This window comes from Guyanagaster necrorhizus (assembly GCF_019112545.1).
Source record: "Guyanagaster necrorhizus MCA 3950 unplaced genomic scaffold BT62scaffold_40, whole genome shotgun sequence".
Lineage (NCBI taxonomy): Eukaryota > Fungi > Basidiomycota > Agaricomycetes > Agaricales > Physalacriaceae > Guyanagaster > Guyanagaster necrorhizus.
The window spans coordinates 233,041-247,409 of NW_025064919.1; the positions used below are offsets into that span (position 1 = coordinate 233,041).

Consider the following 14,369-nt stretch of genomic DNA (forward strand, 5'->3'; position numbering starts at 1 on the left):
TGATGCATTCTGGTCAATAAAGCACAACAGTGAACTCAGGTGTGACTGTATGAATATGATACAGTGTCTGTTTATCATATGTTTTGATTGTGTGCTACTTAGGTCTAACAGCTCCACTGTGAGACAAAAATAAAATAATATAGATTGGTAGCTCAGTTAGATCTAGATTTTGCTGGAAAGGATGCCAGACTCAAAGTGTTATGATTTTTTCACTTATCTTATCTTATCAAGCATCTATCTAATCATGGGTGCTTTCTTACTATCTATCTGGTTGAACCAGTAACTATACCTGAATTGGACAGCTTGCACTATTATACTGTGACTCATGATAGACACCTCAATAATGCTTGTATTTCATTGTTTCATACACCCATGATACATTCTTTAGTTATAACCTACAGACATTCACAAAAGGACAGACTATATTTATCATAGATCAAAGTATATATAAGTAATATAGCTCTCACTGTAGTAGTTTCAGCTTCAAGCTAAAGTTTATTCTATACCATTCACTCTTGAGCAACTTGCAATGCCTTGATCTTCACACTGAGTCAGACAGTAGAAGTGGACTCTGGTGTGATTGTAGAAACATGATACAATGCCAGCTTATCACAAGTTTGCATTCATATGACATTTGAGTCTAACACAAAGCAAAAGAATAAGTATTATATCAATCCATAGTTGTGATTTTCTTGACACTGTGTTCTGCTGAGATATTGTCTCATGTCCAGAAAGCAGAGACTATTGCTTGGGTATGTAACTAGCAAAGCAGTCAAGAGCTTGTATATTGTGTAGGATGAGATATCATTTATGCTTGTAGCACTTTTGACCACTAAAAACAAAATAAGTTGTCAGCAAAGCATCAGTGATGGTGTACATACTAACTTACAGAGTGGGACAGGCTTTGTGGCTGGTCCAGAATATACACAAGAGAAGGCAGCTTCACATCAGCTGTAACTGTGGATGATAGCACATCTCCAACAGTAGACACAAGTCCACTATTCTGAGGTATAAATATAACTCTGCATGTATAGCTCTTCCATGACTGGTTTGCTCTAATGAAGACTACCTCAATAATGTGAAACCCCACACTTGCAGCAAGATTTTATGGTTTCTGGAGGTTTCAAGACTTGTTTATGGGAATTAGCCAGAAGGATAAATAAGTCATAATGAATTATACCTGTTTTTAATATGCAGATATGAGGGAATATGAGGATCTCTTACAAAGCAATAGTATTTATCCAAACAGAGGTTTGAAATATGATATCAGCTATAACATCAATGTGTCAGTGTGACAGACACAAGAACAGACTTAGACAGTGAAATAAGCACTAATAACAGTTAACAAATAATTGATTTATCATAATTATTGGTGGACATACCAATGCAGATGATTATACAAAGAGATCCATCACACCAGTGACAAACATGGATGCAACAGTCTGAGATCCATGAGCCTGTGCCATAGGTCAAAGAACTTCTGGTAATAGTTCACTGGACAACAGAGTGAGCAGCATGATAGGAAAATATTGCAGCCTCCACCAAAAACACAAAACAAAAAAAGTAGTGCAAAGACATACAGTCTGCAAATCATGCACAATGCATGGTTATGTACTAATGACAGCCTACTCAACTGATAATATTCTAAAATGCCATATAAGTTTACTTTTATCATTTAAAGCAAAGAGAATATGGCAATGTATCTTTCAGAGCCATGGTATATGCTAGTCTCAGACTCTCAATCAGTGCTGGGATAAGAATGAGGATAGAGTCAGAAACTAGTTCAGTGTTTGCAGCCATGGGCACTAAAATTACTCCAAGACAAGTATATGAAATTTAGGCTGCATCAGTGCTGGAAAAATGTGAGGCTCCAACCTTGAATGGCTCATTTACTGCAAGAGAATGAGAAAAATGGCTCAGAAAGACAGTACTCATAGATTCACACATATTTCTGAAAAGGTATAATGATAATAGTGAAGAAATTATACTGAGTAGAATGACACCAGTGAGTTGACATGTCTCACTCATGACTGAAGCAATGATGTGCAGTAGAGGCTGAGTCAGAGAGGCAATTTCTGGGTTCAAACACCTTCTATTGCTAAAAATGGCTGCCATATTATAATACAGATTATATGGGCTGAATCCATACCATAAAAGCCAGGCTCAAGGCTTTGATGGTACAGTACTGTACATACAGTACCCATATCCACCTTATATATGAGGACAGTGGACATCCCTATATACAGAGTGCAAGGCCCACTGAGAGCAATGACATGATGGAGAATATTGTTACCAGAAACAATTTCCAATAAACACTTCTTGGTCACAAGATAGATTGCCACAGTGCTTGGACATGAACTTTATCCAGCTCACTGAGGATTTGCTGATTTACACCATCACATTTCTCTCTGTTTGAGATATTCTATGACTCTGCCAGGTGAGGCTCTCTTTGTCCTGTAAGTCCTGGATGCTGAATTTTCAGATGTGTAAACTGTTCAATGAACTGACAAGACAACAAATCATATGGACCAATGCCCACAGGCTTGATATTCTGACCAATGACTGTTATTTTCCACTCAATGGCATTGATCTTGAACAGTGCATGGTACATGCACACTGACTCACATCATAGTGGCTTGCTGACTGTTTTCTATCACCCAAAAGTGAGACAACATTGATGAGCTTACCTATATCACTGATCAAATTCATACCAGAGCAAGGACACAGATGGTTGTTGACTGCATCTGGATGGATATAATCAGTCCTGACAATCTGAAACATTGTGTATGGGCACAAGTGCTCCAAGTGGTCTCCACATCAGAAAGACATTAGATTCACAGATGTGAAGGTTAACAATAACCTAGAGTCTGAAGCCACTGCCATAATCTTATTGTGAGCAACCTTTTAATCTGCTTAATGACCACTGATTTATATAGATCACAGAGAATTTCACTCCTTCACTTGGATGATGATGAAAGATTGCATGAAATCTACTCCATCAACACTAACCTCCATCTTGTCACCCTCACTGGTGATATCCTAGCACTAACCAATGACACTTCTGTCATGCTCATCCACAACTGGAAGACCAGCAAGCAAACATACCTTCACAGATGACTCAGCTGCTGCATCCAAATTGTCTTAACTCTGCTGACTGTCCTCATTGTACAAGCCTGATTTGTTGCCCTCTACACCCCCCCATCTTCCACTCCTCTCTCCACATACTCCTTTGGCTGGGTCGACAGTGCCAGTGCAACCACTACCTCCATTTACATCTACTCTGAGAACCATAACCAGATCTCAAAGCTCAATTCCCTCAATCTCTACACCCTCTCCTCCTTTCCACCAACACTCATCAGCAGTATATTCTTCATACATGGCATGCTCCAATGTGCAGGCCTCATTCTTGGGAAGTGGAGAACCACAGTTTGGGTATGTCCTCAAGAGCATATCCTTATTTCTAATTGGAAGGGGCTGGAGGACAGTTACCAGATGCTCATGGCAGCTGTCTTTTCCAGTCTGCTTAATCACATGAAGGATGTCCATATTTGCAAGGTCTGCCAGAATACTCTTGACCATTGGATGGCATTGAATTATGATGAGGACCTTGGAAGGATTGCACTTGCATCAGAGTCTGAGAAGATTACAATTGTTCAATTGTAGGTGAAATATATCTATTTGGGTACTGTTATATCTGTTATGAGGGTTCAATATTCAATATTCAATTCTCATCTGAGTGATGTGTGACTGTTCTTTTCAAATTTTCATATCCATTGTACTTGACTATGGGCCAAGAGCCACCTGCTGGATAGTCAGCAATGTTTATCCTGTTTTTGATAGTACAATTATCATGCTTCTGATGTGACAAGCCCCTATCTTGGCTGTGACAGATCAACAGAGAAATGTTTCTCTCTCAGAGCCATACAGTGGAAAAGACAAAGCCATACATGCCAAGAAATTGTATATCCAAATCTCCCACCCAGTTCCATGATTCAAAGTCTTCATCATTGCTTTCAAATATACAGCTATCTCCCCCATCCAGTACATACCAAGACTGTCCTATATCAAAATTAAAGGCATATGTATCTACATGGAGGTTCCTTCATTTATTACAGCCTGTCACATTCAAAATCTTGTGTGTTGGTGTTATACATACCCTTAGGTCATGATGTCTCCCTACTATCTTCAAATTCACCTATGACTGGAACATAGAATGGGTCATTATCAGCTCATGACAGATACCTATTGGTCTGTCCACTGATATATGCCAGTATCAACTGGTGTCTACAGGCTTTTAACTGGGTGGCCAGCATCAGTAACTGGTTGTTGCCCCAATGAATGTCCACTGATGCAGATGTTTTTTTTGTCACAGAAAATTGGGCTTCTGCATCTGGATAATGATGAAAGATTGCATGGTATCTGATCCATCAACATGTAGTCAACCTGGCCCAGAGACCAGATAGCTCTAAGTGACAATCTGTTCTCAAGGATGATCTACCACTGGAAGACCAACAAGTGGTGCCTATCTCAATGAAGGAGATGACATGCTGACAAACCCTTGCATCAAAGTCCTCTTGACAGTGGATGTTGCCCATCCTTGTCTTCTGCTCCTGATCCATCGCTCTAGATCTATGGCCTCCAACATACCTCTTGCTACACATGAGGAGCTCGGGAGGATCGCGCTTCCATCGGGGTTCAAGAAGATTATGATTGTTCAGTCATGTTCAAGATGTATCCCCTTTATGGTGTACTTCATATTGTAATCCTATTACAGGGGTTCAAATCCCAATCGAAGTTTCATTGTGATATGGCGTTGAGTTTTGTTTTGGAAGACCCTGAGCTGTCAAGTCGTGTGTGTACCCCCAGTCCATGCTTTCATTCCCAAAAAAACCCATATTTCCTCCCAGCTACATCCTCATTTATGCATCCATCTTCGCAGCAATGTACGAAAAAGTTCCAAACAATAGCTTCTTGGCGCAAACAGTGCGCTTCTCTGAATACCTGGTTCGAGCCCTCGTCGAAGAATCTCTCAACTCGTTGACACAATTTTTCTGCTATCATGGCTGTTTTTTCCCTGCTCTGCTTCCTATATGAGCACGATAACTCCGTGGATATATCATTCACCACCAGGGTTCGAGTCCCGGTAAAGATTCTCTCTTCAGATGGGCCTTTTTTCTACTTGTGACTTCCTCCCAACCCGGGGAGAAAATAGTCATACACTCAACATCATTTGCGCTGCCTGCAATGGTCCTGAGTTATATAGCGGGCTGTTGTACCAGTATAGGAAAGCACTGGAATACATGACTCTTCTTGGCCGGTCAGTCTCAGTGAAGGGAGAGATTACGAACTTGTGAAGGTAGTTAGCATACTCAAGATGCTCCTCTGTGCAGACTTGACATGTTTCTCTGTATCACGATTTCCAAAAAGCCTCCAATTTATTGCTGAATTCGCTTAGAGGCTTACTGGCTGTCCCAGCCATTCCTTCGAACGGCTTGACGAAAAAAATCAATTTCCCTAATCACAGTGCGATCGGGATATGATTCGTAGAAAGGGAGAAAATGATAGATACCGTAGCAAAACTGTGGTCGCAACAGAGGTGTTTGTCGTGCCGTTGTCGAGGTACGAATCGGACGGTTAACGTGTGTCATCATTAGCGGCGCTGTCAAAGGACTGATGCCTAAAGATATCCCCAGGTGGTTATATACAAACACTCGAACGGTCCGACTTGGTCCTGTAATTCTGTTTATGCTCCGATTGGTTTGAGTCTTCCCTGAGGACTCACGATTTATGTACTCGACGCATTTGCAAACTCCACAGATGAGATAGTATTCTTTTTCGTTGATTTTCCAAGTCGACGGTCCCGCCGCTCGCGATTGTACATTCCAAGAAAGGCAGAAATTGGGGTCAGAGTCGATGTTGAGGTCCTGTTTTGGAGGGACACGTAAAGTCAGACCTCGATCGGAGCTCTACCGCGTTATGTTCTGATTATCCATCTTCGCATCACTACAGTAGAGCGCAACGTCTGTTCGTATCACGCCACTACCACTTGGACCATAGACGATTAGCATGGCCGAGCTCTGTGAAGAAAGAGGAACTTAGGGTAGCAGCTGTATTTCTTTCTCCCCTCCTGCTCGTCCCTCTCATATGACGCGAACTATTAGTTAGCTTCACCTCCTCCACTATAGTTGCTGCCAAACGAACACATAGGGTCCCCAAAGCGTCGTATAAAGTACTGGGATTTTCGGGTGGGAGTAAAACATTTCTGTGTTGATCTATGACGGCCCAGGTAAAGGCCGGTCGCATCAAAAAGCGGAATAAATGTCGCAGACGATGTGGCTGGTGGCTCTATGCGCATAGTCGAGTACAATGAACGACCGAAAAGTGAAAAGAGGATGGTTCTTAATCTAGACGTGAATGGAGAGGCACGGTAGAAAAAGAAGACGATCTTGGTCACACGTCACTCGGCTGGGAATCGAACCCTCGTAGCAAACATAATAGTACCCCCACGGACATATATATATTTTAGCTACAATTGAACAACCGTAATTTTCCCAAACCCCGATCCAAGCGCGATCCTTCCAAGGTCCTCGTCATAATCCAATGCTGTCCAGTTGTTCAGGGTGTTCATGCAGACGTCGCGAACGCGGACATTCTCAGTGTGGTTAAGCGATCCGGGGAAGACGGCAGTCATGAGGGTCTCGCAACTGTTCTCCTGCTCCTCCCAGTGAGAAACCAAGGCGCGATCATGCGGGCGTATCCAAACTGCGGTACCCCGCTTGCCGAGGATGATATCCGGACATCGGAGCGCGCCACGTCTGGAGGATATCCTGCTGATGAGCGTCGGTGGAAAGGAGGAGAGGGCGTAGAGCTGGAGGGAATTGAGCTCTGAGGCCCAGGGGTTATCGTTCTCTGAGCGGATAAGAATGGAGGTGGTGGTCGCGCTGGCGCCGTCGACCCAGCCAAAGGAGTGTGTGGAGAGAGGCGTCGAAGATGGGAGGGCGTAGAGAGCGATGGATCGGGCGCGCACTACGAGGACAGTGGGCGGGGTGAGCACGATTTGGATGCAGTGGTCAGGTGGCGTGTCAAGGTATGTTTGCTCGCCCGTCTTCCAATTGTGGATGAGCGTGACGGAGGTGTCGTCTGTAAGGGCTAACACATCCCCCGTGAGGTTGACGGGCCGGAGGTCAATGTCGATGGAGCCGATTTCGTGTAGCGTTCCAGCGTCGTCCAACCGCAGAAGAATGATTTTCTGCGATCTGTAGACATAAGCACTCGTTTAGCAAAGCGATGGGCACTCACAATGACACTGCCAAACTGGCTTCAGACTCTGCATCATCGTTCAGGCTCACTCCAGTGAATATCGCGCCTTTTGGCGACCATTCCGAGCACTTTTGCCCCCGCGCGATATCCCAGACCATCAGAACAGACCATATCACTTTCGAAACCGTCAGAAGCCACTTATGCTGGCGCCCCGAGACGAATTTGATCTCTGATACGGGCGATCCAGTGAATGTCGTCTCGCTTTTGGGTGATAGAGCAGAGTCTGCGAGCCATCGTGATGCGAGTCGGTATGCATGCCGCGTGCGCTGTTCAAGATCGCTGTCATCGAGTGGGAAAGGATAGTCATTGGACAGAATGTCGAGCTTGTGAGCGTTGGTCCATACGATTGGCAGCCTTGTCAGTGCATTGAACAGTTTACATGTCTGAGAATTCAGCATTACAGGAAATAAGAGCGAAGAGAGCCTCACCTGGCGAAGGAGAAGAATATCGGGGACGGAGAGATACGCGATGGTGTAGATCAAGACGTCGTCGGCGAGCAGAGTAAAGTTCATGTCCAAAGGCTGCGGGCCGATGTTTCCGGTGACTAAGCAGCGTTTATTGCAAATTGTCCATGAGACTGCCTGAAGAAGATGCTGATGAAGTCTTTGTAACTTATATCCCAAAGTTGCATTCATACATATCAATGATCAAAACATTCCCACTAATAGCCTAAGAGAATAAGCTACATCTTGGAATAATGAACATTTCACTCTTCCTTTAATTACATGACTGAAGAGCACAGGGCCGAGCTTGAATTTTCAACTGCCTGCCATGCAAAACCAGCTGACCAAGACCGATGTTACATCACATCCTGGATAGGGAATTGAACCCCAAATTGATGTGACACTAGAAGTTATCCTTTTCTCTTATTCCAACCAGGCAGCCCTCTTGTGTGATTAACATTCAAGATTAATGGCTCTCCTATCTGAAGATGTGCACTACACTACCAATCTGCCATTATAATGAGGACTCGCTGTCTTCTTCTAGAGTGATGGATTCACAGCCTTCTCATGTTTTCTTTTTTTTTGACTTTTGCTCAAGAGAAAAGTGAATGAATGTGCACTGGAAATTACTGTGGCCATCCTCACATCAAACTATCTCTCCAGGGCCCTAAAGCAAAAGAGGAGACTAGAATTTCCTTGATCAATATCTGTGGTGAACTGAACCACTATGCCAACCATTTGAGTGTGACCCTCTCACCCCTGCCCCCCTGGATGCTTTATTTTACATTAAATATCCAGCATTAATTTGAATGACATTCTGCTGCACTCAGGAAGTTGCCCCATTTTATTTGTCCTGCATCTGAAACTGACATCTGCTAACCTTTCAGATGTGGAGCAAGCTGGCATGAATTGCCATCAAAAACACAGTATGAAAAACATCTCTCAACTTGCTTCTTCCATTCTTTCACTTGGTTGAATATGAACCAGCAGAAAAAAGCAAAGTCTACAATTGACACAATTCTTTCCAGAACCACATAGTAGAGGAAGGTTGATGCACTTTGAAGGTGTTCATCTAGAATGAGGCAAGAGCAGATAGATATAAGGGATCTACACAGGGAGAAAGAAAGGTCTCACTGTTGAGGTTTAATACCTGTAGTTGTTGTGGCCACTTAGCAAAACCTGTGGGCAGGAAAAGGATAAAGATGATCATGAATCATAGCCATCATTGTTGCAAGGTTGGGATGGAGCACTATAAGAAGAAGACATCTTCTGGCAAGAGACCTGAACTTGAAGAACCCTGGTAGTGGAAGCATTGGCATGGTCTGGTTCCTCTGAGATCATATGTTACATTGCCATAGATATCTGCTTGTCCATAGTGACAACCATGACTATCCCCAGCTATCCCTGATTCTCTCTCTTGGACCTAGTGATATAGTTCAGTAGTAAGAAATAAATAAACTCTGGCAGGCACTTGAATACAGCAGATGGGAGAGACACATGCATGGGTAAAGCTCTTCTCCTGATTCTTTGACATGGTTATATCATGAAGCTTCCCACATTGAATGAAAGTCAAGCTGCCTGTGACTATGTATTTTTTTTTAATGAGCATCTGCAATAAACTTTCAACTAAGAAGACTAAATTGCTCTCCATCCTCTGACTCATAGTACTGTCCCTGGTGCATGTATACAAGTTGTAGGATCCACATTGATGACAATCATATTCATATAGTTTTTCAAAATTCAAATCATTACACTTGTAGTCCAGCATACTCTATAAACATAGAATAATACCTTTGCACATAAAGAGTACCTGCTGATAGCTGGAATTTCCTCCTCTGCTCCAAGTGAGCAAGAAGATAGACAAACCCAAGCACATCACAAGGAGGCCCTCATATGAGTGGAGGTATGGCATTCAAGGATGTGTCATTTCCTAATGCCATGATGGATGAAGGATGAGCTTCAATGAGTCACATGCATATGCTCTCACTCATCCTTGATGCTCACAAGTGTGGTATTCCCATCTATTGCCTGTATCACTCCAACAAACTGACCTTCTTCTCACTCCTGTGTCAAGATGGATTGCCTTTTATTGAGAGGTCATAGTTCTCCAAAAGCAAAGGATCCATTGCCAGTCATGATATAGAATTTGGACTCCTCTGCTAACATTTTATGGTTAGCTGGCCCACATCTCATTGTCCATTCAATCTCACAGTAAAAGGCATCTAATAAGTGTTGATTACCTGAAAAACATCAGCACAGCATAGAGTACTTACAGGCCCTACAAAATGTCCCACCATCAAAGATTGATAGGTAAGCAGGGTTTCTGTCCTGAAAGTGACATCTATCACCCACAGTCCTGGTCTTTCAACTGTGCACACAAAAACTATCTGAAGAACATCACTTCTGATAGTTGCCATTGGAGATCCTTGCCCAAATACCCAAACAATGCAGTTCTCTTTATGCACTTTTTCTTTCATAAGATCTCATCACCAATAGCAAATAATTAGCATACCTATTGTTAGTCAGTGATGGATTTCCACACAGACCATGTTGAACCAAAAAAAAGCCAATAATTTCCACTTGGACAGCTGCTGAGCCTATCATTCAGCAATAGATTACATGTCCATATAATATTGACTTACAGGATCATGCCTGTTTTACATATAGGAATTCTTTTATTAGCAAAGCCTTTAGTCCATACTACTAATTTGTTTCAGTACAGCAGTAGAGAAGTCCTTCTATTGATGAAGAAAATTTTCTGTATCTGCACATCAGAGACTTAAACGCAGTGGAGTCATAATGCCACCAATGGCTCATAAACTTAGACTTTGAGAGATCAATTTTTTGCATATGATAATGGTTACCTTTGAATGAGGTAGCTGGATATGATTTCAAGGTGTGTATGATTCATCTTGTCCACTTGTTCTGTCTGGTTTGATGGGGATCTGGCATAACATCTGATGTCTCCCAGATACTGGTGCCAAGACATACTTCAGAGCCCCACCAGTCAGAACTTGTAATGGATGGACCCATTCTACTTCATTTTTCATAACATAAACCCAGACTTTATTTGAACTATGCTTATCTATGCACTCCACATCATGCCCAGCTAGGGCTTAGTAAGCTGATGTTAGAGAAGCATAACAAATCCTGACAGGATCACCCTCAGCCATAGAGAAACCTTGTAGGAGCTGCATGACATATAGTATAGGACCAGAGGTATTGTCATGAGAAAATAGGTTGGTTTGAGACAGCCAAGGCTTTTATATACAGTATTTAAGTCAGTAGTATACAGTGATATACTCTAGTCTCCAGCTAAAACCAAGATGACAATCAAACAACCACAAACGCACTGCAACCAAAACGCCAGAACCAAAAACCAAAGGAAGATAAAACAAAACGATAAAGATCAGAACACACAGAACAACGATAAAGCGAAGCAGACGCAGACGTCGACAGAACATAAAGGCCAGGGCAAACCCTGAAAGGGGCAGCACACGCAAAGACAAAGAGTTTGATTGACATATGAAACTCAGCTGGAGACTAGAATATATCACTGTATACTACTGACTTAAATACTGTATATAAAAGCCTTGGCTGTCTCAAACCAACCTATTTTCTCATGACAATACCTCTGGTCCTATACTATATGTCATGCAGCTCCTACAAGGTTTCTCTATGGCTGAGGGTGATCCTGTCAGGATTTGTTATGCTTCTCTAACATCAGCTTACTAAGCCCTAGCTGGGCATGATGTGGAGTGCATAGATAAGCATAGTTCAAATAAAGTCTGAGTTTATATTATGAAAAAGGAAGTAGAACAGGCCTGTCTGTTATATCCACCCTCCAATGCCTTGTGATCAAGGTGTCCCTCCTGATAATAGCCATGTTGACACCTTAAAGTATCATTTCCATAGTTCAACAAGCTGTCCTCCTCTGAATCATCAACATCTATGTTCTGCTCAACCTCCTTCTGATCCTTGTCTCAGCTATTATTCTTCTTTTTGAACTTCAAGCCTGCAAGACCACCAGATGATGATGAGGCTGACAGTGTGCCAGTGGCAGGAGCCACTGATTGGCACATGAAAGGTTTTGCAGCAGCAGATAAGGTGGATTTATTAGTGGCAGACACAGTGGAGGTTGTGGATGTAGATGTGGTATTTAAAGTTGGCACAGGAATGGACAAGAGTTGTGTGGCAATAGTTGACTGGTGAGATAGTCCAGGATGGCAGCACAAGCTAGTCTTCAAGGCTTGAACAATATGAAAAGAGTGATTGATAGCATGTATATCCTTAGCTCTTTACTAGTCAAGCTTCTTCATCAAAATCAAGTTCATCTTTCTCTTCTGAAACTTGGTCTCTTAGTCTCTTGTTTTTTCCTCCATCTACTCTTTATTAGCTCCCATTCTCTCAACTCCTCCAGTTTAGCCCATTATATAGCTGACAACAGTTCAACCTTATGCATGGAGGCAACAGGCAGCAAGTCACTGATCTTGATGATCTTGTTTTCCACCTTCCAATGGCCAGTCATCTCATTGATATGGGCAAAAACATTTCCCTCCTGTATAGTGAAGTATGGTTCATGATGAGTAGCCTCAACCAAGTACTTGTAGCTGAGAGGCATTGGCTGATTGGTGGGTTTGTCACCACTCTTCTTCATCACTATATCAGCTAGTATGCAGCAGCCCAAGAACTGAGAGTGGTCTAAGACAATTTTGTTGCTATCCATGAGGTTCTCAATCATCAACTGCTGGGATCTCACTTTCATGATATTGAAGTCATAAGGTCTAATGTTGATGATGATCTCCAGAGCCATTGCATGCTTGTGTAGGCTGCAATGAGATGACAAGCATGTATGAGAGGTGTCAGAGTGCTTAGGAGAGAAGTAAGATGAAATTTCAGATAAGTCCTGCCACTTATCTTTATTGCACTGTCCCAATCTGACCAAATCTATGGTCAGTGAGCCAATGAATATCTTCATGCCCTTATCTGTGTTCTCTATCTGAGACATGAGTAATTGCAATATAGTCTTGACACCCAACATATCTAAATAATCTTGGAGTGCAGCTGTGTAACTCTAAGCATTGCTATAGAGCATCCAGGTCTTATCTCCAGATGCTCATTCAACCTCAAAGATAGCATCCCATTCTCTTTCTTTGTGAGAGATTATTCTCTTTATTTTCCATTCATTATTAGTCTTGGCAATGAGACCAATCTGACTATAAAGTCTCTGAGGGAACAAATGATCATCATTTGGAATGTAAATATGAAGCAAAGATGCACAAAAGATGGGGTTCAGTCCCTGTTGTTTCAATTTGGATGGTAATTCTATCTAATATGAATTATTTCCAAGGTTCTTCACAATTTTGTAAGGTCCTACAAACTTTGGTCCAAGCTTTTGAGCCAGTCCCTTCAGTAAGGTGATATTTTGAATCAATATATAAATCAGATCATCCTGAGCAAATGGTGCCTCATGATGATGTTTGTTTGCATTTTATATCTGTTTCACACATAAAGCAAGGACACTATCATGAGCATTCATTATTGCTGTCTTCACATGTAGGGCAAAAGTTTTGACTCCAAGATAGGTCTTGTTAGTTGGAGAATCCCATGGCATAGATTTTGGGGTACACTCCATATTCAGGAAAAATGATGAGTATCCAGTGCTATCTGAGCAACCTATATTAATGGCATACTCAATTCCAGAAAGGTGTGCAACTCAATTCTTCTGATCAAGTAAAACACAATTCTGAATCATCTGTGTAACTGTACAATTAGCTCATTCTGTTGAGTCAGCTGACTGGAGATGATAGGCACTGGACATCTTCAAGTTCACATACAGAAGCTTATGAAGATGCTGCCAAAAATTACTGGTGAATAGTACATCTTGACCTGATATAATATTCTTTAGTAAGCTATAATGTTTGTAAATCTCTGCAAACACTAATTCAGCTACTTCAGATACACAATAATTTGTTCAGCTTAGAATTAAATACATCATGCCTGACAGTAAGTCTACTACAACTATCAGAGCCTTGAAAAAACCATCCTGATTTCTTGATTCAGATAGTGGACTGATGAAATCAATTCTGATTGATTCCCAAGGGTACAACAGAATATCAAGTGGATTCAGTAATCTATGTGGCTTCTGATTTGAGGGTTTGCTTTGTTTACAGATTTGGCAGCTCTCACAGTATTGATAAATATCTGTATTCATAGTTTTCCACCAAACATAGTCATATAAATATGCTCAAGTCTTTGCAGTACCAAGATGGGCTAGCAAGGAATGTTCTTCATGTTATAATTTTCTGCTTATTTCTTATCTTTTATTCTATCTTATCAGAGTGTCTATCTAATCACAAATGTCTATAGACAGATGTGAGATGATTATGCAATCACAATAGGTAACTAGTGCTATTGTTCTGCAGATGACAGATGCCTCTGTGATAGACAATACCTCATTGTATTGCCTCCAATGACCAGACATGAAAAGGACTATAGCACAGAAATGCACAATTAGTAGCACTATATTTATCTCAGACAAAACCATATATAAGTAGCCTAGCTCTCACTGTAGATACCCAGCTTTGAGGTAAAGTTTATTCTACA

General features: G+C 41.8%; 2 protein-coding genes across 2 annotated transcripts; both read right to left on the reverse strand.

Moving 5' to 3' along the window:
• Positions 1-5,153: 5,153 nt before the first annotated feature.
• On the reverse strand, positions 5,154-5,870 carry BT62DRAFT_547310 (uncharacterized protein). The gene is made up of 4 exons (XM_043181344.1): positions 5,783-5,870; positions 5,464-5,731; positions 5,349-5,405; positions 5,154-5,291 (listed from the first exon to the last, which is right to left on the reverse strand). The coding sequence occupies exons 2-4, from the start codon at positions 5,649-5,651 to the stop codon at positions 5,213-5,215; spliced, it is 324 nt and encodes a 107-aa protein (XP_043034769.1). The 5' UTR covers positions 5,652-5,731; positions 5,783-5,870; the 3' UTR covers positions 5,154-5,212.
• Positions 5,871-6,526: 656 nt separating this feature from the next.
• BT62DRAFT_974991 (uncharacterized protein) lies at positions 6,527-7,844 on the reverse strand (the record flags this gene model as incomplete). Its single annotated transcript, XM_043189175.1, has 3 exons — positions 7,749-7,844; positions 7,300-7,703; positions 6,527-7,271 (listed from the first exon to the last, which is right to left on the reverse strand). The coding sequence occupies exons 1-3, from the start codon at positions 7,830-7,832 to the stop codon at positions 6,527-6,529; spliced, it is 1,233 nt and encodes a 410-aa protein (XP_043034770.1). The 5' UTR covers positions 7,833-7,844.
• Between the last annotated feature and the right edge of the window lie 6,525 nt (positions 7,845-14,369).

Coding starts and splice junctions, on each gene's coding strand:
- BT62DRAFT_547310 (XM_043181344.1), bottom strand. CDS start 5,651: ATGATGACACACGTTAACCGTCCGATTCGTACCTCGACAACGGCACGA. Junction 5,406..5,463: donor AGGAATGGCTGGGACAGCCA/GTAAGCCTCTAA, acceptor ATCGTGATACAG/AGAAACATGTCAAGTCTGCA. Junction 5,292..5,348: donor TATGCTAACTACCTTCACAA/GTTCGTAATCTC, acceptor CATGTATTCCAG/TGCTTTCCTATACTGGTACA.